General features: G+C 34.6%; 2 protein-coding genes across 6 annotated transcripts in view; one reads left to right on the top strand and one right to left on the bottom strand.

Annotated features, from left to right (window-relative positions):
* Window positions 1-22,560, top strand: part of HECTD1 (HECT domain E3 ubiquitin protein ligase 1) — a 95,679-nt gene that overhangs the window by 62,955 nt on the left and 10,164 nt on the right. The window contains exons 19-31 of one of the 5 annotated variants that reach the window (XM_061180748.1): window positions 1,095-1,200; window positions 3,173-3,307; window positions 3,868-4,007; window positions 4,304-4,627; window positions 5,576-5,742; window positions 5,832-6,008; window positions 9,140-9,835; window positions 10,526-10,747; window positions 14,396-14,550; window positions 15,423-15,545; window positions 17,884-18,040; window positions 20,947-21,169; window positions 22,281-22,335. In XM_061180748.1, the coding sequence (XP_061036731.1) occupies window positions 1,095-1,200; window positions 3,173-3,307; window positions 3,868-4,007; window positions 4,304-4,627; window positions 5,576-5,742; window positions 5,832-6,008; window positions 9,140-9,835; window positions 10,526-10,747; window positions 14,396-14,550; window positions 15,423-15,545; window positions 17,884-18,040; window positions 20,947-21,169; window positions 22,281-22,335 (2,680 nt within the window). Of the gene's footprint in view, window positions 1-1,094; window positions 1,201-3,172; window positions 3,308-3,867; window positions 4,008-4,303; window positions 4,628-5,575; window positions 5,743-5,831; window positions 6,009-8,998; window positions 9,836-10,525; window positions 10,748-14,395; window positions 14,551-15,422; window positions 15,546-17,883; window positions 18,041-20,946; window positions 21,170-22,280; window positions 22,336-22,560 lie in introns of all 5 variants that reach the window. The other 4 variants (XM_061180745.1, XM_061180744.1, XM_061180749.1 and 1 more) reach the window with 4 other exon arrangements.
* Window positions 8,822-22,560, bottom strand: part of AP4S1 (adaptor related protein complex 4 subunit sigma 1) — a 77,872-nt gene continuing 64,133 nt past the window's right edge. Inside the window, exons 6-7 of the transcript XR_009699424.1 lie at window positions 13,545-13,671; window positions 8,822-9,425 (exon numbers count right to left, since the gene is read on the bottom strand). The gene's annotated coding sequence lies outside the window, so the exon portion shown is untranslated. The remainder of the gene's footprint in view (window positions 9,426-13,544; window positions 13,672-22,560) is intronic.

Raw genomic sequence — 22,560 nt, 5'->3', positions numbered from 1 at the left:
ATTTATTTTTATTTTTGGCTGTGTTGGGTCTTTGTTGCTGCCTGTGGGCTTTCTGTAGTTGCAGTGAGTGGGGGCTACTCTTCGTTGTGGTGCACGGGCTTCTCATTGCAGTGGCTTCTCTTGTTGCGGAGCGTGGGGTCTAGGTGCGTGGGCTTCAGTAGTTGTGGCTCGTGGGCTCTAGAGCACAGGCTCAGTAAATGTGGAGCATAGGCTTAGTTGCTCTGCAGCATGTGGGATCTTCCCGGACCAGGGCTTGAACCCGTGTCCCCTGCGTTGGCAGGCAGATTCTTAACCACTGCACCACCAGGGAAGTCCCCTGGCATTTTCTTTGAAATATATAGGAAAGAGAGAAATGGGTGGGGATATAGATAGAAATCAATTGGCTATTAGTAGGTAATTGCTGAAGCTGGGTCATGAGTTGATGAAGGTGCATTTTACTATTTTATTACTTTTGAATGTGATTGAATTTTTAAAATAATAAACGAAATTCAATTAATTCCATTAATTTTAAATATTTTAAATGAGTGCATATTACATTATATGGATGTATAATAATTTATTGAAACAGTCTATTAAACATATTGGCTATTTGCAAATTATTACTAATACTAAAATGTAAGTGTCTTGGTGGAAACATCTTTTTACATAAATTCCTTTAAATTGTATTACTGAGTTATTGATGATGTTTTAAAGGTTTTTGATGTAAATTGTCATGTTGTTTTCCAGAAATATTATACCAGTGTTGCCCTGCCAACAGTACTGTCATTTTCAAAACTCTGCTGCTTTATATATTCTTTTATATGTATCAAATATTATATAATAAAATTGTTTAAACTTTAAAAAATAAATTACATGTTAAATTATACATTACTTTGCAGTTGATGGACATTTCATACGAAAAATGAAATATTAAGTGAAGAAATTGAGTTATAAGATTATTTTTGCTTACTCATATGTAGTCTAATACAAAATTAAACTTCTCTTTGCATTAATAAAGAAAGTAGGGGGTCTATATGAGGCTGGTTATTACAGTTTCTTTATGAACTTTAGCATGAACTTATATAAAAGCTCTTAACAATTATTTTTTTTCCTAGTCGACCAGCTGTTGCATTAATCCGAAAGTTAATAGCTGTACTAGAATCTATTGAACGTCTACCTCTCCATTTGTATGATACACCAGGATCCACTTATAACCTCCAGGTAACCATGGAAAATGCAGTTGCTATTATTGCTGAATGCATTTAGGAGCAGGCTTAGATAGTTTTCTTTAAAAAAACAAAAACAAAAAACTTTTATATTTTATTAAAGAACGATTGTGCTTAATCATTAAAGACTTTCTTTAATGACATTTGATTGTTCTTTTTAATGACTCTTGAATGTACTGGTTTGTTTTTTATTTATTTATTTATTTATTTATTTTTGGCTGTGTTGGGTCTTCGCCTCCGTGAGAGGGCCTTCTCCAGCTGTGGCAAGCGGGGGGCCTCTCTTCATCGCGGTGCGCGGGCCTCTCACCGTCGCGGCCTCTCTTGTTGCGGAGCACAGGCTCCAGATGCGCAGGCTCAGTAGTTGTGGCCCACGGGCCCAGTTGCTCCGCGGCATGTGGGATCCTCCCAGACCAGGGCTCGAACCCGCATCCCCTGCACCGGCAGGCAGACCCCCAACCACTGCGCCACCAGGGAAGCCCTGTACTGGTATTTTAATGTTTATTTTAGGTTTTAAATCATATTTGGTAGGTCATATTTGGCGAAAGACACTTTATCAGTGGGAAAGCGGAAAAGAGAGTCCTTCTGTTCTAGAATTATGAGTTAAGTCCCTTCGTCTCTGTGTGTATCTCAACATATGAGAAAATGTGAAAATATTTTAGGCACAGTTTTTTTTTTCTTGCTTTCTGTATGTCATTGTTTAGAACCAGATGGCCTTCCTTAGCTATTTCTATTGATTTTTGAAATCTGTCATTGTCACATGGTTTTATAAAAAACCTGTTTTCTTCCTGAATGTCACTTGGTTGACATTCTTATTAATTCATTAAATTATTCTTTTGTTAGCAGCTAGTATCCAGATATTAACAGACAAAACAAATAATTCTTACTGCTAATATTCCAAACCAGATCTTTATCACATCTTCTGTAGGTTACTTCAGTATTTTCTAGCATGTTCTTTGGCCTTGAATCTTGCCTTTATTTGATCTATCCTGCATTCCACTGTATCAAATAGTTTCTTTTAAATATGGCCTTTAATAAGTGACTAAAACTATTTGCAATAACAGTGCCTACTCAAGGCAAAAAACTTACCATACCTCCAAGAACCCAGTAGTGTTACCAAAGCCAACTAGACTCCCAGACTAGAAAGCTTGTTCATAGAGTTACAGTATGATTAGTATATCTGACATGATGTATATATTAAACAAGATGTAGAGGTCTACTTTGTGCTTTACTTCAGACAGAATAATATAGAGGAACAAGGGGATTTTTTGGTCTATCCTTTTAAAGGCTTTATCCTTGATAGATGAATGAGGTAGAAATAGGTCTCAAAGACTGGAAATTGCCCTGCTTATACTTTTACAGTCCTAGGAGCACCAACATCTTTTATTATATGTATCTCATTTTAGGAGACTGTGCAAGATACAAAGATAGGAAGGCTGGGAATGTGCCCCCTGGTAATTTTGCAGTCTGAAATGCTTTCCAAATGTACATGTAAATATTTAATTATGTGTCTATAGGAATTAGTTAAGATTTATACAGAAATGAAGCACATACTTGTTTTATTTACTAAAGCATATTGGATTGGAAGCTGTCTTGTATTTTTTTAAGTTTATTAAATATATTCTAGCTTTAAAAGCATAAGTTAATTAGCTACTTTTTATAACTTACTTGGAAAATTGCAAGTTATCAGTTAGGGGTTGTAATATTTCTGTTAAGTGTTTTATAATTTATTTAAACCATGTATGTTTGAAGTTGTTTAGAAATTCTGAGTAAACTTTGTTTCTTTCTTGAAAATATTATTCAGTGGACCTCTTTAAAAAAAAGACATTTAATAGAAAACAGACATTGATCCTTCCTTTATGGTTATACTTTATAAATCTCAATTGCTGTGTTATGTAACATTTTTCATTTTCAAACTTCTAAGAAAAAAGCAGAATATTTTCTGAAGCATTTTGACCATTTCTGTGTAGATACTTACAAGAAGATTAAGATTTCGGTTGGAACGTGCACCTGGTGAAACTGCATTGATAGACAGGACCGGCAGGATGTTGAAGATGGAACCCTTAGCTACAGTTGAATCTCTAGAACAGTATCTCTTAAAAATGGTGAGTTTCTGGCAAGGGCATGGTGAAATAAGCATTCTTTGCTGTGGTTTAGGCCTTTAGAAAAGTGGTTTGGGAAGTATTTTTCCAGAGTTACAGTAATAGAGTTTGACCTAGTAATTCCATTTTAGAAAATAATCTTTATACACTCTAAATGGTTTCTTCATAAAGATGTCTATTATAGTTATTTGTAATACTCAAATAGTGAACAGAACCTTAATGCTAATCAATAAAGGAATATCGAGTTGGTAATTACTTCCATTAATTTGAATATTATATAGCTATCATAATATGTACAGACTGATAAGAGAAAAATGTTTTTGTAAAGTTTGATCAAGACTTTGTTTTAGTCTATCTGTTGAAATAATAGACTAAAGAAATACTCTCTGATATTAATAGTGGGGTGCTATGATTATGGAATTTTCTGGTTTTTTTTTTCTTTTTCAAATATTCTTAAATGAATATTGATTATAAAATAATTCACGTTAAAGGGATAGGAACCAAATGGGCAGTGCATTTCAAAATATCATAATTAAGGTGTCTTCCATATTTTCTTTGGTTAGGTAGCAAAGCAGTGGTATGATTTTGACCGATCTTCATTTGTTTTTGTTCGAAAATTAAGAGAAGGCCAAAATTTTGTATTTCGGCACCAGCATGATTTTGATGAAAATGGAATCATTTACTGGATTGGGACAAATGCCAAGTAAGTCATTATTTAATGTAGGTTGAAAACATTCACCTGGAAAAAGAATTCTAGGTAGTAGAATAAAATTAACCACTCTGAGTATCCTGCAGTTTTAGGAATTTCGTCTTTTAGGTTAAATTTAAGACCATCCAAATTACTTTTTATGAAGAAAAAAATACCTAAATTGTTAAATGTAGAAGTTTTCTTAATAAATATAATTTTATGTGGAAAAAAGCTAGTCTGAGCAAATGCAGTTATTTTAATAGTGTTAACTGTTAACACTGCTTAAGAGTATTTTCTTTGTTTTTGTGTAGAACTGCATATGAATGGGTTAATCCAGCTGCTTATGGACTTGTAGTAGTAACATCATCAGAAGGAAGAAATCTACCTTATGGCCGCTTAGAAGACATATTAAGTCGTGACAATTCAGCTTTAAATTGTCATAGCAATGATGATAAGAATGCCTGGTTTGCCATAGATCTGGGTCTCTGGGTGGTACCATCAGCATATACACTTCGTCATGCTCGTGGTTATGGAAGGTCTGCACTGAGAAATTGGGTTTTCCAGGTATCCAAAGATGGACAGAACTGGACTTCTTTGTATACCCATGTTGATGACTGCAGTCTCAATGAACCAGGGTTAGTTGAGGAGTCTTTGTAAATTGGAAAACTCAGTAAAGAGCTTTGTTTATTTTTATAACTGTATCCTCCTAGAGCTCTCTTTTTTGTAAGATACTGAAACAAGATTTTCTTTCTAAAAATATCACTTGATTCTGTAATTTAGGTATTAAAACTTTGAAATACTGACTTTATCAAAACCATCAAATGCTTTAAACATTAGAAGCTGAGCTTACTTATTTAAAAAGAAGTTGATATATAGCTGTATGTATGTATGTATAGCACACTGATAAAAACCAAAAAAAAATGGAGTTAACTTTTACTAAACTCTCCATTTATTCACATAGTATATGTGAATGTTTGACAAATTAACAGTGACTATTGATTTTTCTTATTTTATGTATCTGTTTTCCTAAATTTTATATATTGATCATAGATATATTTTTTAAGGACAAAAAGTCAGCATTATATTTCTAAAAAATTTAGTTCTAATAAAGTTTAATTGTACATTGTGGCACATTTTGAGGAGTGGAGTGTAGAGTTAAATTACTTTTCTGTATGTGATGTAGTATGGAAGGAGCTTCTTAACATTAGGATTAATAGGTAATATTTTCAAGCTTTAAAGTTGATATTTTAGTATATCATTTAAAATTTTGCAAAAATTTAAAAATGTTTTTCATCATAAAAACATTGTTATTCATAAAATTTCTTATCTTTGGATTTTATTATTCATAAGTCATTAAGTGTTATGAGTCAAATTAATAATATACATTTACACATTTCATTTTTAATTTACTGCTATTTTTCTCCTTTGATTTCTTGATTCTTGTGCAACAAACTGTTGACTGTACATGAAAGTTAGTTTACTTTTCATATAGTTTTCTATTATGTAACAAAATCTTCACCACCTTAAACATCTTTTTCATATGTTTAAAACATTACATAATATTTTCCCTAACACATTCACAGGTCAACAGCCACCTGGCCTCTTGATCCACCGAAGGATGAGAAACAAGGGTGGCGACATGTGAGAATTAAACAGATGGGGAAGAATGCAAGTGGCCAAACCCATTATCTCTCACTATCTGGATTTGAACTTTATGGCACTGTAAATGGAGTATGTGAAGATCAGCTAGGTAAAGAGAGTAGGTTTTTCTAACTTACTAAAACAATTATATTTATAAAAAGCGACTTTGTTTATATTTCTCTAATTTCTACCTTATAGGAAAAGCAGCTAAGGAAGCAGAAGCTAACCTTAGAAGACAGAGACGTCTAGTACGCTCCCAGGTACTGAAGTACATGGTTCCAGGGGCTCGTGTGATCAGAGGCCTTGATTGGAAATGGCGGGATCAGGATGGCAGCCCACAGGGAGAAGGCACCGTCACAGGAGAACTGCATAATGGTGAGTAGGTGCTTAGCATTTGTAGTGTAGAAATCGAGTATTTAAATAACAAAATATTTTTCTTTTGTTACTTTGGGGTAATTTATAAATTGAATAAATGTTCCAGGACTAAGTAGAACTGATTTATTGGTTTTATGTTAAAAGTGGGAAAAATCATTTATTTAGAAATAGGAAAAATTTTTAATTCTTAGGTTTTGACTCAAAACTTATTGCTAATATTTTGAAGTAATTAATAAGCTAGTATAAGGTGAATACCCTAAAGACACATTTTCTGCTGTTTTTGTGTTTTTTTAGTTTATTATTCATAAGTTTCCGTTGATTTTTATCTTAATTTCTTATGCTTTTCTTTATCTTGTTGGCTTGACAAGAATCAGGGCAGAATTTTTTGTTCAATTATGAGTCACATAGAAGAAAAAGCATTAACATTTATAGTTAAATATTTTTCAGTAAAGCATAGAACAAAAAGTGTAGCCTTTTCATTTATTAGTTAATTATAAGATATTTCACAATGTTTCTCAGTCTACCAGTTTTTCTTTGGGGTAAGGGTTATTGTTTAAAATCAAGTTCATTTTTAACTTTTGATTCTGTAGATTTTAAGGAAGTCCATACCCACTTAAATTGCTGTTAACTCCCAGAAGCAACTATAGTGGCTAGGTTTTTTTCTTATAACTTAAAAGACTCACTTATTAGTGGATAATTTGCCTAACCAGTAGTGGGTTCTTATGAATTTTGCCTAGCATTAAAAAAAAAAGAAGAGTAAAATGTTCATATTCTCAACTTACACCAAATATTGAAAGAGACATAATAAAAGTGACAATGCTTAGGAGAATGACTAACATTTGATATCTTAACTATGTGATAAAGGCATTTATTTACTTAAACTATTTTTGGTTTTATTACGCTTAAGATTCTGTTCCTTAAATTACATTACTAAATGCATTTCTGTATAGTCATACCCTAATTGCAGATCACTGTCATGATAGCAGGTTTATAGTGAGTGAGCATGTACATAGCTGCCAAAATTCATAAAAAAAAATAATAGCTGAATAATAATAGTCCCATTCAACTCAGAAATTTCCAATGTTCTTGTTTTTAGGCATCTTAATGATACTTAGTTAACAGTCTATTCCCCCTAAATTATTTGACTTTTAAGTGTGTGAGCTAGTTAGAAATATGTGAATACAGTGTATTTTTCTTGGGCGGGAGTCAAGTGAAGCAACTGGAATTTTAATTTCAGAATTTAGCATGTAAGAAAGGCTTATTTTACTGATTTGACAAATGTAGCGAAGTCATACCTTAAAACCCTTATGCCATAGAGGGTTCTTAGCTTTCAAATACTTAAGCTAACCATTTCTAATAATGGCTAGTTATTACTAATTCTATCTTTTTATCTTTTGAGTATACGAGGAGTTCAGAGTTTTGTATCTTTACACTTATGGATAGTGTGTATGTACCCTTTCTGAGTGATCAGTTTAAACACATTCTCAAGCATAATATGAATGGTTTACATTTTTGAGTTATTTTTCTATGCTATATCAATTAAATCTCTTTCCTTTCTAAATATCCATTTTTTAATTTATTCCACAAATATGAGTGCCTACTATGTAAAGGTACTTTGTTAGACTTCAGATACACAATGGTCAACAAAAAAGTATGACCCCATGCTTTCTGGGTAAAACAGATAAATTTACAGTTACAGATTTTGATAAGTACTATGCAAAAAGTTATCAGTATATTTTGGGACCAGTTAATACAATACAAATGTAATTTTTATTTGGGATTGGGATATGTTTTTGAACTTTTCCTTTTCTCACGCTTTTCCATGTTGCAGAAGAGATAGTTAAATGTTGGTTCTTCAGAGGTTATTTCAGCATACAGAATAAATTGAGGCAATTGAAATGTCATCTAAACTAGATTATGTAGATTTGGGGCAGTCAGTTTCCTCTCAAACAACTTGTATGCAGATAATGCCCACAGGTAATTCAGTATTACTTAAACCCCTCTGAGCCTCATCGTAAACATATATGAACTTGGCATGTGTGTGCGTGTGTGTGCACATGCATGGGAGTATGTGTGTGTATGGGTAAAGTACTTTTATTTAAACTTTATAAAGACTTAGCACTTTACAAAAATAAATATTTTTGTGTGTTTTTTCTTCCTCTGAAGTAGTTAGCTTATAGCACTAAAATAGGATTGTAAAATTTCTATTAATTTTCTTTCTAATAGGCAATTTGTTTTGTTTTTGGAAGTTAATTACCATTTTTAAAAAAGAATAAGTATCATTTTCCAAGCATAAGTAAACATAGATTTAATATTGTTATGCTCATTAGTTCTCTTCACGTTATTAGCTTTATCATATAGGTTCTATCTAATAAAAGAGCCTAGCATACTTTTAAAATTTTGGTTTTAGAATTTTCTGCGCTTATTCAAATTTATTAAACTTAATCATAAGAGAACCAAATAACCACTGAACTTTGAGAACACAACCGAAATGCTAACTTAGTGTTATTTGAACTATAGTGACCTAGAATTTCTACAGTGATATATGAATATTTTGTCTGTCAATTATAGGATTTAGCCCAAACTTAGAAATTAATGGTTAAGCCAGCACTTTTTTATATAAATAACATTTGACCACATAATCATATTTAGCAACTGAAAAAGCTTTTACTTAGATTTCATCTATACTTGCTGAAGTTGCAATATTTTACCGTTTTTATCAGTCTTTTTACAATTTTTAACAGTTCTTCCCCTTAAAAGATACCCCAATAGATGTAAACATGACCCTTACATTAAGTATCACCAAAACAAACAGTTCAGAAATAAGAGAAATAGAAGGAAGGATTTAATTTTAGTTAGCAGACCTTAGATGACTAGAAATTCAGAGAAGTGCAGCACTGATGAAAAGCTGATCCCATATTGTGGAGCTACTGTCTGACACGCTCCTATCTGCTTTCTGCTGGGTCTTACAAACTCCTGTCCCTTTCCAGGCTGGATTGATGTCACCTGGGATGCTGGTGGCTCAAACTCTTACCGTATGGGCGCAGAAGGAAAATTTGACCTCAAGCTTGCACCAGGGTACGACCCTGATACAGTGGCATCACCCAAACCTGTTTCATCCACTGTTTCAGGCACAACGCAATCATGGAGCAGCTTGGTGAAAAACAACTGTCCAGACAAGACATCTGCTGCTGCAGGCTCCTCAAGTAGAAAAGGAAGCAGCAGTTCTGTGTGTAGCGTGGCCAGTAGCAGCGACATCAGCTTGGGTTCGACCAAAACGGAACGGAGATCAGAAATTGTAATGGAACACAGTATAGTTTCAGGAGCTGATGTCCATGAACCAATTGTTGTTCTTTCATCTGCTGAAAACGTCCCTCAAACAGAAGTAGGGTCATCTTCCAGTGCAAGTACCAGCACCTTAACAACGGAAATGGGAAGTGAAAATGCTGAAAGAAAGTTAGGCCCTGATAGTTCTGTTCGTGCTCCTGGGGAGTCTAGTGCAATATCCATGGGAATTGTTAGTGTTAGTTCTCCTGATGTTAGTTCAGTATCTGAGTTAACTAATAAAGAAGCAGCTTCACAACGGCCCCTTAGCTCTTCAGCAAGTAACAGACTGTCAGTGAGTTCTTTGTTAGCTGCTGGGGCCCCTATGAGCTCTAGTGCAAGTGTTCCTAACCTGTCCTCAAGAGAAACATCTAGCTTGGAGAGTTTTGTAAGGAGAGTGGCAAACATAGCACGGACTAATGCCACGAACAACATGAATCTAAGCCGAAGCAGCAGTGATAACAACACTAATACTTTGGGGAGGAATGTGATGAGCACAGCAAGTAAGTGAGCTTTTCCTTATGGAACCCAATGCTTTTTCCACTCTGAGGGATGCAAAGTAGGATCTGTTCAAGTGGATTCTGGCTTCAGTCTTTAACTAGATCATTAACCATGTTAGATACAACTGTGTCAAATTTAGCACTTCAGGAATATGAGGTTAAGTTCTATAGAATTGTGATATTTTAAGAATTCTGATCAGGTGTGATAAAGAACCTCTTGTTCTAAATAATAACACACTTCTGTTTTTCACTCCTCTGTGATAAATTGTTAAGTACAGTTGCAAGAGGAAATAGATGACTATTAAATATCATCAAAGTCAATTGAAACCAGAGCGTAATACTGGCATAGCTTTTACTTAGGTCCTGAATTGATATTAGCTTCTGAAAGTTTTTAATTCTAATTAAAGCTACCAATGGGTCAAAGTAATTCCCTTGGAAAATAACATTGGGAGTTATTTCATTGCTTGTTTCACTTATTTAAAAAGCTAGGCTTAACATTTTGAAAAATAATAATGCTATAAAAATAAGAATTTTTAGTTGGATTTCAGTTGGGTTCCCAAAGTTGTTGCTTTTCAGCCTTTTAATAATTGGTGTTTCATGACCTCATTCTTCTTCCTAAATATACAGCGTAGTTTTTCTAAGGTTTATATAATCCTCCCTTTTTGTACTAATTTGCTTCATTTTTATCTTTAGCTTCTCCTCTTATGGGTGCTCAGAGTTTCCCTAATTTGACCACACCTGGTACTACATCAACAGTGACTATGTCAACATCCAGTGTCACTAGCAGCAGCAATGTAGCTACAGCAACAACAGCTTTATCAGTTGGTCAGTCATTAAGTAATACTTTGACCACCAGCCTCACATCAACCTCCAGTGAGAGTGACACAGGTCAGGAAGCAGAATATTCCTTATATGGTAAGTTATAGTTTACAATATTTAGATATTTGTATAGCGACGCTTTTATTACATTTTTCTCCTTGGTTATTTTTAACCTTTGATTAGAAAAGGATAATTCTCTCTTCTTACAAATATGGCAGCTTCATATATGATGAAAAAACTCACAGTGATATGCAGGACTGTTAAGAAATTATCTGATTGTAAATAGACGTCTAGGAACTTTTTGTGTGTCATCCTTTTTTTGCCTTTTGTCACTAGTGAAGTTTTATTAGAAGAACCATAATAACAGAGATATTTGATACCTTTATCAGAGAAGAAAGAAGTGTGATAAATTAATAAGCTTTGTAAATTGATAGTTCCTGTACATTGTAATGTAAGAGGAAAAACACTCCTGTGTGTCTTCTGTACTTTTAATACTCTACTCATAGAATGCTTCACTTCTGGCATGTCGTTAGCACCAGATGTGTGTGAAGTTTTCCCACATCAGCTCAATGTCTTAAAATTTAACTCAATTCTGACACTACCTACCTACCTGGCGATAGTGTCAGATCCCACAGGTTAAAGTCTTAGTTCCACAACACTAATCACAAGTCCAGGTTGTCATCTGTGCTTCTGACTGACTGGCTATAAATTGGAAGTTTCCATGATCCCATCCTTGGGTTGGATTAATTTGCTAGAGTGGCTCACAGGACTCAGGAAAACATTTTATTTACTGGGTTACTGGTTTATTATAAAAAGGATATATAGGGAATTCCCTGGCGGTCCAGTGGTTAGGACTCCGTGCTTCCACTGCTGAGGCCCGGGGTTCGATCCCTGGTCGGGGAAAGAAGATCCCACAAGCCGCGTGGTTCGGCCAAAAAAAAAAAAAAAAGATATATAACTCAGAAGAGCCAGGTGGAAGAGATGCATGGGGTGAAGTCTGGAAGGGTCCCAAGCATAGGAACTTCTGTCCCCATGGAGTTTAGGGACCCTCCTGACCTGTCGGTGTGTTCATGTCCACCAACCTGGAAGCTTTCTGAACCCCAGCCTTTTGAGATTTTTTTTGGAGGCTTCATGATTTAGGCACCATTAATTAAATTATTGGCCATTGGTGACTCAATCTCCAGCTCCTCTCCTCAGAGGTCTAAGGGGTGGGATGAAAGTTCCAACCCTCTCCTTGTGGTTGGTTCCACTAACAACCAGCTCCTTCCTTAGATTACCTAAGGGCTTTTTAAAAGTCTCATTAAAACAACTCTGGTTATGAATAACAAAAGACACCTCTATTGCTCTTATCTCTTAGGAAATTCCAAGAGTTTTAGGAACTCAGTGCCTAGAACAGAGGCGAAGACCAAATTTATTTTATTGTAAATCACAATATCACAACTATTACCAAAGTCTTTTGGAAATTATTCTTTATTTAGGTAACATTTGAATTTTTTTCAGATGAATTAATTTTTGCTTAGGGGGTTTTATAGTTACATTATTATAGCTTCCATGGTATGTAGTCAGTGATAAAACCATCTGATTCAATTAAAATATGTTTCTGATCACCTTATTTTATCTTACTAGAAAAGTAAAACTTTTTATAGAAAGGAAATATAGAAGCAGATAAAATCATCTAGTTCGTACCTTCCAGAGACAACCACTGTTGTCATTTAATACATATCATTTGATATATACTTTCGGTTTTTGTTTTTTTAAACAAAAAGGGATTCTGTCCTTTGCAGACAGCTCTTTTCACTCAGTACATTGTGAAATATTTTCATATTGTTCGATGAGTTTTTAAAGCCAAGAATTGCATCTGATGTTCTATGGTTTTAGGAAAAGCATTACATTTCTCTGTTTCTACTTTAGCTATTAAATATGTATATAGCAAAATGATGATGATTGTTACACCAAAGTATTGTATATTCACTGAATAAACTTTTCTACTTTGGTTTTTCTCATGGAGGCTTTCTGCTTCTCCCTGTTAATATGTTAACTTTAAGCTTTAGTTCTAAATCATGTGAAGGTTAAGAAAGTTGTGGGTATGCTAGTGGGAAAGAATATTGAAGAGTTAGGGCTACTGGTTGCCTTTTGAAAATTATTCTTTAGTGATTAAAATTTCCTTTTCTACGTTTCTAAAACTGGAGGACTCTTTGAGAGTGCTGCTATATGAAGGATCAGAGTAACATCTGCCTTATAAAATAATTTATATATATGCAAACTTTGAGGGACATGATTTGATTCTGTAATATGGTCAAATGTATAAAATAAGGAGCTTTTTGAAAATATATGTATATATAATATTCTTATACTCTGATAAAAAAAGGGAAGATGAGTTAAACAAACCTCTGACTTCAGTGAATTGTAACATATAGGAGGTGGAATTTATATATACATATATTTTTTTTTCCTTTAAAAATAAACCAAAAAGTGGAATTGATTTATTTTGTATACTACCACATCATGTTCATGAGAACCACTACCTAAATTGCAGGATGGCACTTTACGTATGTTAGGGGTAATATATTTCATCAAATTTAAGATGCCATTAATTATAAGATTATCTTATGTCACTAAGGAAAACATGTTGCCAATTTAGCTGTGAATATTCTGAAATCAGAATATGTCTTACAAGCAATGGCAAGTCACAGTAAAAGGCATTGAATTTTTAGTCCTATATAATTATTAGACTTAAAAAATTATATTTGGTTCAGAAATTTGCAAATGCAAGTTTCTACTAAATAATTATAAATTGTTTTCTGGATGTTCTTTTGGAATATAGAGTATATACTACTATACTGTCTTCTTATCCATAGAAGTTTTTTTAATTCCAGATCCAGTAAAAACTTACCTTGTTTTAGACCCATTATTCCTCTTTTTGTTTTCAGTTCCTGTGGGGAACAGCTTCTCAGCATCTTCATTATGTGGGGCAATGTAAATTTGACCTTATCTTTACTGAAGGGTGAAGGGAAGAGATCCTAAGAAGGAGGGAGACAAAAGGGATTCAAGTTTATTGAACTTTTTTATGTGCTAGATAATTTGCATAATATGAAAGATGGTACCTAACATTATTCCATAGTAAATAGGCATTATCTTTAAGTAGTCATTATCATTAAGTAATCTCCCCAGTCACATAGATAAACTCAGGTCTCTCTGATCGATTTAATTCTGTTCTTTTCCCTCGTAAGATCTTTCACAGTTTATATTTATGTATTCATTTGTTTACTTTTAAATGCCTCTCTGCCCTGTAAGCTCCATGGGGGCTCAGACCATGTCTATTTTGTTTACAACTGCATATACCTGGTGGCTAACGGAATTCTTGGCACATAGTAGGTACTCAACAGATAATTGTTGACAGAGCGAATGATTCCAGTGTTCTCTTTCCACCGTTTTGTTTCCTGTGACTTGTGCAGAGAATAATGATAGGATTGTTTTTATTTTTTAACATACCCCATATTGTTGACCTTTTTAAAAATGATTTTGTAAATACAGATTTAGTTTATGACCATCCTTTATCCCATGTTGTTTTCTGCCATGCTTGTGACTATTTACCATTGTTACTCATCCTTTATGTGTGGTGGTAGAAGAGTGGCAGTACTAGATGTGGCCTTTATACTTGTCCCTTTGGAATTTTACCTTTGTATTATAAAATCAATACGCAAAGTTACTTTGTTATGCTTTGTTAATTCTGTTAAGAGGAAGATCGTTGGTTTTGTTTTCTAGATTTCCTTGATAGCTGCCGTGCCAGTACTCTGCTAGCTGAGCTAGATGATGATGAGGACTTGCCGGAGCCAGATGAGGAAGATGATGAAAATGAAGATGACAATCAGGAGGACCAAGAATACGAGGAGGTTATGGTAGAGAGAGTCCCCCATTCTCTCAACTAAGACAGGATGTTAATAATTGAAATGAAGAGAGGAAAAGCAAAGTCCTGGTTAAACTTTGAAGCAAGCGATATGGCACCAGTATGAAAAGTGTGGTTAATTAAGAAAAGCACTTTTAATCTGAGCATTTATGACATTTTTTGAAAGAAAATAAATTGGTTATAGTTGAAAAACACTACAATGTCACATCTGATGTTTTCACAGGTTTTAAAGTGTGAAGAACTGCACTAATCCTAAAGAATATAATTTTCATGGTTCTTCCACAATAGTTATACTTAGAAATTTTTGGTACCTACTGTTTTGTAAGCAGTATCTGCATGTTATCTCATCAGTCCTTACACAGACCTATGAGACAGAGGCATAGAAAACATAATTTGCCCTTATTATTTAGAGTTAAGTAGAAAAGTAGGACCCAAGCTTAGGCAGTATGATCCAGAACTCTTAGTGTTTGATAACTATGATTGTCTTCAAATTGAACTGTTGCCTGAAAATGCCTTTTATTTTAACTTCTTGTATAATTTTTATTTCCCTTTATAAAATGTTTCTAGATTAAAACATGTTTTTTCATAAGTTGAGTTATAGTGGGGTGGAGAACTCCAAAAAATGCTTTTAGTATATCTTGCTTAGAAAACATATAGAATATTAGCACATTTCTTGTGAAGGTTAGTATATGATGCATGATGAATTTAAAACATTCACTTTGTAACTTTTCTGTACATGGCTAATGAATATGAAGTTTTCTAATGACAGTTTTGGTAATATAGGTTTATAGTTCAGGTCAAGGCTGAATAGGGATATATGTGGGTCAGATAATTAGACATGTCTCTTTACATTTTCTGTATCAGATTCTGAGACGTCCATCCCTGCAGCGTCGAGCTGGCTCCCGCTCTGATGTAACACACCATGCTGTCACCTCTCAGCTACCACAGGTCCCAGCTGGAGCGGGGAGCCGACCTATTGGGGAGCAGGTAATATCTTCATGTTTACCTTCTCTACAGTGTATTTTTTTCCCTTTTCACAGTAAAGCACCAACTAAAATGCCTAGAAAAATATACAGCAGGGGCAGGGTGAGGGCAGGAAGCTACTAAATGGAGTTAACAAAAAGAGACTTGCCCAACTGCTTGGGTCCCGTATTCCAGATGGAGTCCATGACTGCTCTACCATACATAGCGCATGCAGGAGTTTCTTACTTGAAACCTGCTCATCTTGGCCTTTGGGTGGCAGTAAACATATACTAAAATGGTTAATAGCTATTTTCTAAGTTTTCATAGTAGAGTAATAGAAGTATTAGTCTATTAACTAACATTTATCATTAATTACGTGCTAGGCACTGTTTATGTATAGTAACTAATTCGGTCCTTTCAACAACCCTTTGAGGTGATTATTAGTCCCAATTTTCAGGTGAAGTGATTGATCTTGGAGAGGCAGCAGTGAGCCGTGGCTTGAAGCAAGGTCTTAGTTCCTTGCCCAGGAATTGAACCTGGGTAGCCTGGATGAAAACCAGGAATCCTGGCCACCAGACCAGCAGGGACTAGAAGCTAGAAGCAATTTTCCCCGGCTCTTGGCCCCGTTGAAAAATGCATTTCTTAAGGAGGCAGAAACTGTAAAAACAGGTACAAAGTTTATTATTAGAGACACAGCACGACAAGTGGGAGAGAACACAGAGAAACAGTTTGTTTAAGACAGAAGCAAGGCAGAAATGCACACCTGGAGAGAAAGGGTGTGGGCGTCCCCCCTAATGAGGAGTGTAGTGAAGAGGCGGTTAAGTCATTTATATAGGGCAGTTCTTCCGGGTCTTTGTTTATCCTTAGCCAATTACCTGGTTTCTGTTTCCACACCTGACCTGCCCTAGGGCCCTCTCCAACATGCCTGCGCTACTTTTTTCCAAGATGGATTCCAGCCCAGAGACCTATGGGGGGCCTTGGCATCACATATTATGGGGTGGTGCCTCCTCCTTTTTGACCCCCAAGGAGCCTTTCTGCGCATGTGCAGTGTCTCCCTCGCCCCAAGGATGGGAAATATGTGACCTCTTGATCTTTACTCAAACAGGGATTAGCCCCTCTCTGTCCCTGCCGGGACTGTTATCTTAGAGTGTCCTCAGGAGACAAAGCCTGGATATTTACCCTGTTTCTGTTGTTATTTCTGTTTTGAATTACAAACAGGAGGCTGGTTTTAAATATCTAACCTTGAAGCCCACCTATCTCCTGTCTCAGGAAGTGCAAACAGGCGGCTAGTTGTAAGTGTCCAGCCTGAAGCCCGTCTTTTTCTCACCTCAAGAAATGTAAACAGGAGGCCAGTTTTAAATGCCTAGCCTGAAGCCCATGTATCTCCTGCCTCATGATTACTAAAGATCACACATAGAAGTTTTGGATCCAGGATAAAAACCCAGACATTCTGGTTCCAGAGCTGTCAAATGTCAGTTTGATTTGTTATAAAGGTTAATTTCAATTAAGTGTTCAAAATATGAGGGGTCTATATGTGTACATTTAAGTATATAGATAATTATTATTTTAAAATTATTACATCAGACATTTACAATATTTACAATTCATTGATCTCTTTTTTGTTGATACAGAAAGTGAAGGAGAGGAGAAAATGTTCCTTAAAAAAACTTTTATTATGGAATTTTTCAAACATGCTAGAAGTAGAAAGAATAGTGCAATGAATCCCCAAGAACCAATCATTTGACAGATCAACACTTTGTCGAACTTGTTTGAACTATTTGCCCCATAGTAATTTAAAGCAACTTCCAAGCACCGTATCTGTTTTGTATGTAATTCAGTATGTAATACAGTTTACACTTTTTTTAAAAAAACAGCCTATTTAAAAATAATTATACGTTCACAGGAAGTTGCAAAGATCCAAGGGTCCTGTGTGCCCTTTGTTCAGTTTCTTCCAGTGGTTACATCTTACATAATTAGAGTACAGTATCAAAACCAGGAAGCTGGCATTGGTCCAATGTGTGTGTATGGTTCTTTGTCATTTTATCACGTGTAAATTTGTGTAACCATCACTAAAGCTACTTATCTTTTTTTTGACTTTTCATTTAGCTTTATTACCAGATGTGTGACTCTTGAAATTTTAACCATACAGCGGCTTACTTTTTATAAACTTAAATCATTAAGAAATTTATGTATCTACACGTTTGGCTCATATTGTGCTTAAGAAATATGGTTGAATAAGGACATGTAATACCTTTAGAGAGAAGTATTTGACATATACCTTATTTTATAGATAGCATATCACTTTAGCAGTAATGAAGAGTTTTACCTTTTAATGTTTGTACGTGGAATTTTATTTTAATAGGAAGAAGAAGAGTATGAAACTAAAGGGGGACGCCGGAGAACATGGGATGATGATTATGTACTAAAGCGGCAGTTTTCAGCTTTGGTTCCTGCTTTTGATCCTAGACCGGGTCGTACTAATGTCCAGCAGACAACTGATCTAGAAATTCCACCCCCAGGTATACTATATTTTAGTTTTTGTGGTTTAATTTTAATAGGTACCAAATAAAGTAGTACTGTATAGTTTAAAAAAGTAAGGTACTACTTGTATATGCAGGTTATAAGTAAAAGGTTTCAGGAGAAACTATATATCAGCCATGCATCCTTAAAAAAAATACAGATTTTTTTTTAAAGGAACAAATTACAGTATTTTATTTTATTTTATTTTTTATTGAAGTATAGTTGATTTACAATGTTGTGTTAGTTTCTGGTTTACAGCACAGTGATCCAGTTATACATGTATGTATTCTTTTCCATATTCTTTCCATTATGGTTTATTACAGGATATTGAATATAGTTCCCTGTGGTATACAGTAGGACCTTGTTGTTTATATATTTTATATGTAGTAGTTTGTATCTGCTAATCCCAAACTCCTAATTTATCCCTCCCCCACCACCTTTCCTCTTTGGTAACCATAAGTTTGTTTTCTGTATTTGTGAGTCTGTTTCTGTTTCATAAATAAGTTCATTTGTATCACATTTTAGATTCTACATTATAACTGATATCATACAGTATTTGTCTTTCTCTGTCAGACTTACTTCACTTAGTATGATAATCTCTAGGTCTGTCCATGTTGCTGCAAATGGCATTATTTCATTCTTTTTTATGGCTGAGTAGTATTCTGTTGTGTATATATACACACCACATCTTTATCCATTCATCTGTCCATAGACATTTAGGTTGCTTCCATGTCTTGGCTATAAAATTATAGTATTTTAAAAACACACCGTGTTTTACATTTGTATAAATTTTAAAGCAAGGACTCATTTAAAGGTAGATAATTTGTATTCTGTTTTCTACTGGATCAAAATTGCTAAGCATTACTCCCATGCAGCTTTTACTTTGAAAAGCTATATAGTGGTTTTAGATATGGCCTCCAGAGTCAGTCAGCCTGAGTGCCAGCTCCATCTCTTACAACTCTATTTTGGGTGTGGTAGGCACACTAATGGCCCCCTCCCAAAGATATGTAGGTCCTAACCTCTAGAATCTGTGAATATGTCACCTTAACATGAGAAAAGAGACTTTGTAGATGTGATTAAGAATCTTGAGATGGAGAAATTATCCTGTTTTTCTGGGTGAGCCCAGTGTAATCACCAGTGCCCTCATAAGAGAGAAACAGGAGGGTCAGAGTCAGAGGAGATTTGACAACAGGAAGCAGCAATCACAGTGATGAGGGGCCATGAGTCAAGGAACATGGGAGGACTCTGGATGCTAGAAAACGCAAGGAAATGGATTCTTCCGTAGAGCCTCCAAAAGGAACAAAGCCTTGCCCAACCCATTTTAGATTTCTGGCCTCTAGAATTACAAGATAATACATTTGTGTTGTTTTAAACCACTCAGTTGTGGTAATTTGTTATAGCAGCAATAGGAAACTAATACACTGGGCAAATCCCCTAATCTGTGTAAGCCTGGCTTTCCTTATCTCTTATATGGGGAAAATAAAGTCCTTGTTTGACAAGGTAGTTAAAAGGTTTAAATGAGGTGAGATATGTAAAGTGTCTAGCATGGTACCTGATGTGTGTCTCAATAAATGTCAGCTATTGTAATCAGTATATTATCCTTCAAGAAGACTTAAATGTTACTGTGGAATGTACTTTTTACTTGATAAAAAGATACCTATGTTAAATATGAACGTAAGTGCAGTTTATAGTATAATGTGAGGTATATGATGTAGGATGATGGTGAGAATGAGTATGAATCAAGATGTTCCAAGGTCCCTTCAAAAAGGAAAACCTATTCTAGGGAGTATAAATAGGTACAGATTTTCGATAGAGTTCTTTAGCAATGTATTTCATATTTTTACTACTACAGATTGGTACTATAGAAGTATTAGCTCTGCACTCAGATGACTACAGAAGTATTTTTTAAAAATTGGAAATGACCTTCATTATGTCTGATAACAGATATGGTTCTGTTAAAGTACAATGGGATGTCATGCAGTGTATAAAACAATACTTTATAAAACTATATCATGATATGAGGAAAAGATTCCTGAGATTAAAAAAAAGAGTGCATCACTAAATACATATGAAACTAATTGTATTTGTGTGTGTGTGTGTGTGTGTGTTTACCTCGTAACAGACTCATTCAATGTAAGCAAAAGGTTGATAGGTCTTTAACTGAGTATGTGGTTTTCTCTGTATGTAGTATTATTAATAATTTTAGTGTTCTCATTCATAAAAATAAAATGTTCTGAAATATACAATTATCATGTATATCCTAATAAAAACTAGAGATTCGTATCATATGTATAAATTCTTCTCTAGTACACTGTCTTTAACCTAATTGTATTCTTCCCATTTTAAAAAAACAAAAATATTGAGGCCAGGAGAATCTTTTTTTTTTTTTTTAATAAGATTGACACTAGCTATAGGTTTTTTAAAAATATATAAATAAATAAATTTATTTATTTATTTATTTATTTAGGGCTGCACTGGGTCTTCGTTGCTGCGCGGGGGCTTTCTCTAGTTGTAGTGAGCCGGGGCGCGGTGCGCGGGCTTCTAGTTGCGGTGGCTTCTCTTGTTGCGGAGCATGGGCTCTAGGCACGTGGGCTTCAGTAGTTGTGGCTTGCGGGCTCTAGAGCTCAGGCTCAGCAGTTGTGGCGCACGGGGTTAGTTGCTCCGCAGCACGTGGTATCTTCCCTGACCAGGGACCAGTGCTCGAACCCGTGTCCCCTGCATTGGCAGGCAGATTCTTAACCACTCTGCCACCAGGGAAGTCCCCAGGAGAATCTTAAGTAGCTGACATCTTTAGCTGATATATGGCAGAAACGTTTAGATTTCATGTAACCTGTCTCTTGGTGCAGTGCTCTTTCTGGACTGCTTATTTTAGTATAATTGTTTTTCATATCTTCCATATTTTTAGGAACACCTCATTCAGAGCTCTTGGAAGAAGTTGAATGTACTCCGTCACCTCGATTAGCCCTCACTTTGAAAGTAACAGGTCTTGGAACAACTCGTGAAGTTGAATTACCACTCACTAATTTCAGATCAACCATCTTTTACTATGTGCAGAAATTGCTTCAGTTGTCGTGTAACGGCAATGTGAAATCAGATAAACTTAGGCGTATTTGGGAGCCAACATACACGTAAGAGATTTTAACTTAATGTTTTAAGTAGATATTTTCATAGTGTATGAGCCAAGAAATATTTTCTATATTTTGTATTATAGGAACAGAAAAGATTTAGTTCTCTTGGTTTACAGGAACAGATGAGAGCATTTCTGACTATGGATGGAGAAAGGTTAAAGCTTACAACTGGGAGGAACTTTCGAAATAATCTAGACTAGCTCCTTATGTAATAATTGTTGAACTCTTTGACTGGGATTGTGTATGAAGTAGTAAATATTTTCTGTTATTTGCTTTGGGGTCTGTGAGTTAAACCTGCCTCTCTTTGTTCATTCATTTATTCATTCAGTAAATAATTATCAATGACCTTTGGCAAATTTATTTAACATTATAGTACCTCGTTTTCTAATCTGTAAAATGAGAGTGGTTGTGAGGAATCAATGAATTAATATATGTAGATTCAGTACTGTATGAGTTGTAGAGGGTGCTCAGTATTACCTATAATAATATTTGTTATTTAATAATATAAATAAATATAATTTAATATTATAAATAATTATAGTCATCCTATGTAACTTCACTTTTCTTAGTTTATTTTTCTGATGTTCTCTTAACATCACTGATAATCTTAGATAGTGTCCAATAAAGTAATCTAGGTCTTTCTGAGATAGAACAGAAGGTCGTCATGGCATTCTCATCCTTCAGTTTTTATTGGAATATAAAATTTGATCTCAACCGCCTCTTGGTCCTTGTTATTCTTATCCTTCTTTCCATCTAGACACAGACGCAAACACATCTTATTTTATTTTTACAACAATGTATGGAAGTTACAATACAAGATATGGCATATTACTTTATATCTTTAAAAGTTCTAGGTTTGATATATGCTTTCTTCTTAATAATGCTCAATTTATAAACCATAACTTTTTCAGGAATATGATTTCTGCTATTCCCTATGTTTAACAAATTAATATGTTTTCTTATAAATTCTCCCTGAGTTCAGTATTTCATGTAAGCATATAGCTAATGAATGTCCTCATTCATACATGTTTTTAAAGAATTGAAGGCTTATTAGAAATAACCACAAATCATTTGATTTATGAATTAACTTGAATAATATTTTCATATTTAGAATTATGTACAGAGAAATGAAGGATTCTGACAAAGAAAAGGAAAATGGAAAAATGGTAAGTTATTTTTAGGAAATGAGTCTTGCTCTTGGCTACTTAGTAAAAGAAAAAGAAAAGCAAAGAAAAACTAATGCTGTGTTTCAATTGAACAATTAAGGGAGAAATCAGCAACATGGGATTCTTTAGATTAGGTTAAATGCATGATCTTAAAGCTACCTTATGTAATGCATGTGAAATAGCATAGACTTTGTAATCAGGAAAGGCCAACATTTCGTTTTTCCT

This window comes from Eubalaena glacialis, chromosome 2 (genome assembly GCF_028564815.1).
Source record: "Eubalaena glacialis isolate mEubGla1 chromosome 2, mEubGla1.1.hap2.+ XY, whole genome shotgun sequence".
NCBI lineage: Eukaryota > Metazoa > Chordata > Mammalia > Artiodactyla > Balaenidae > Eubalaena > Eubalaena glacialis.
The sequence above is the reverse complement of the archived record's forward strand: the minus strand, read 5'-3'. Positions and strand labels throughout refer to the sequence as shown.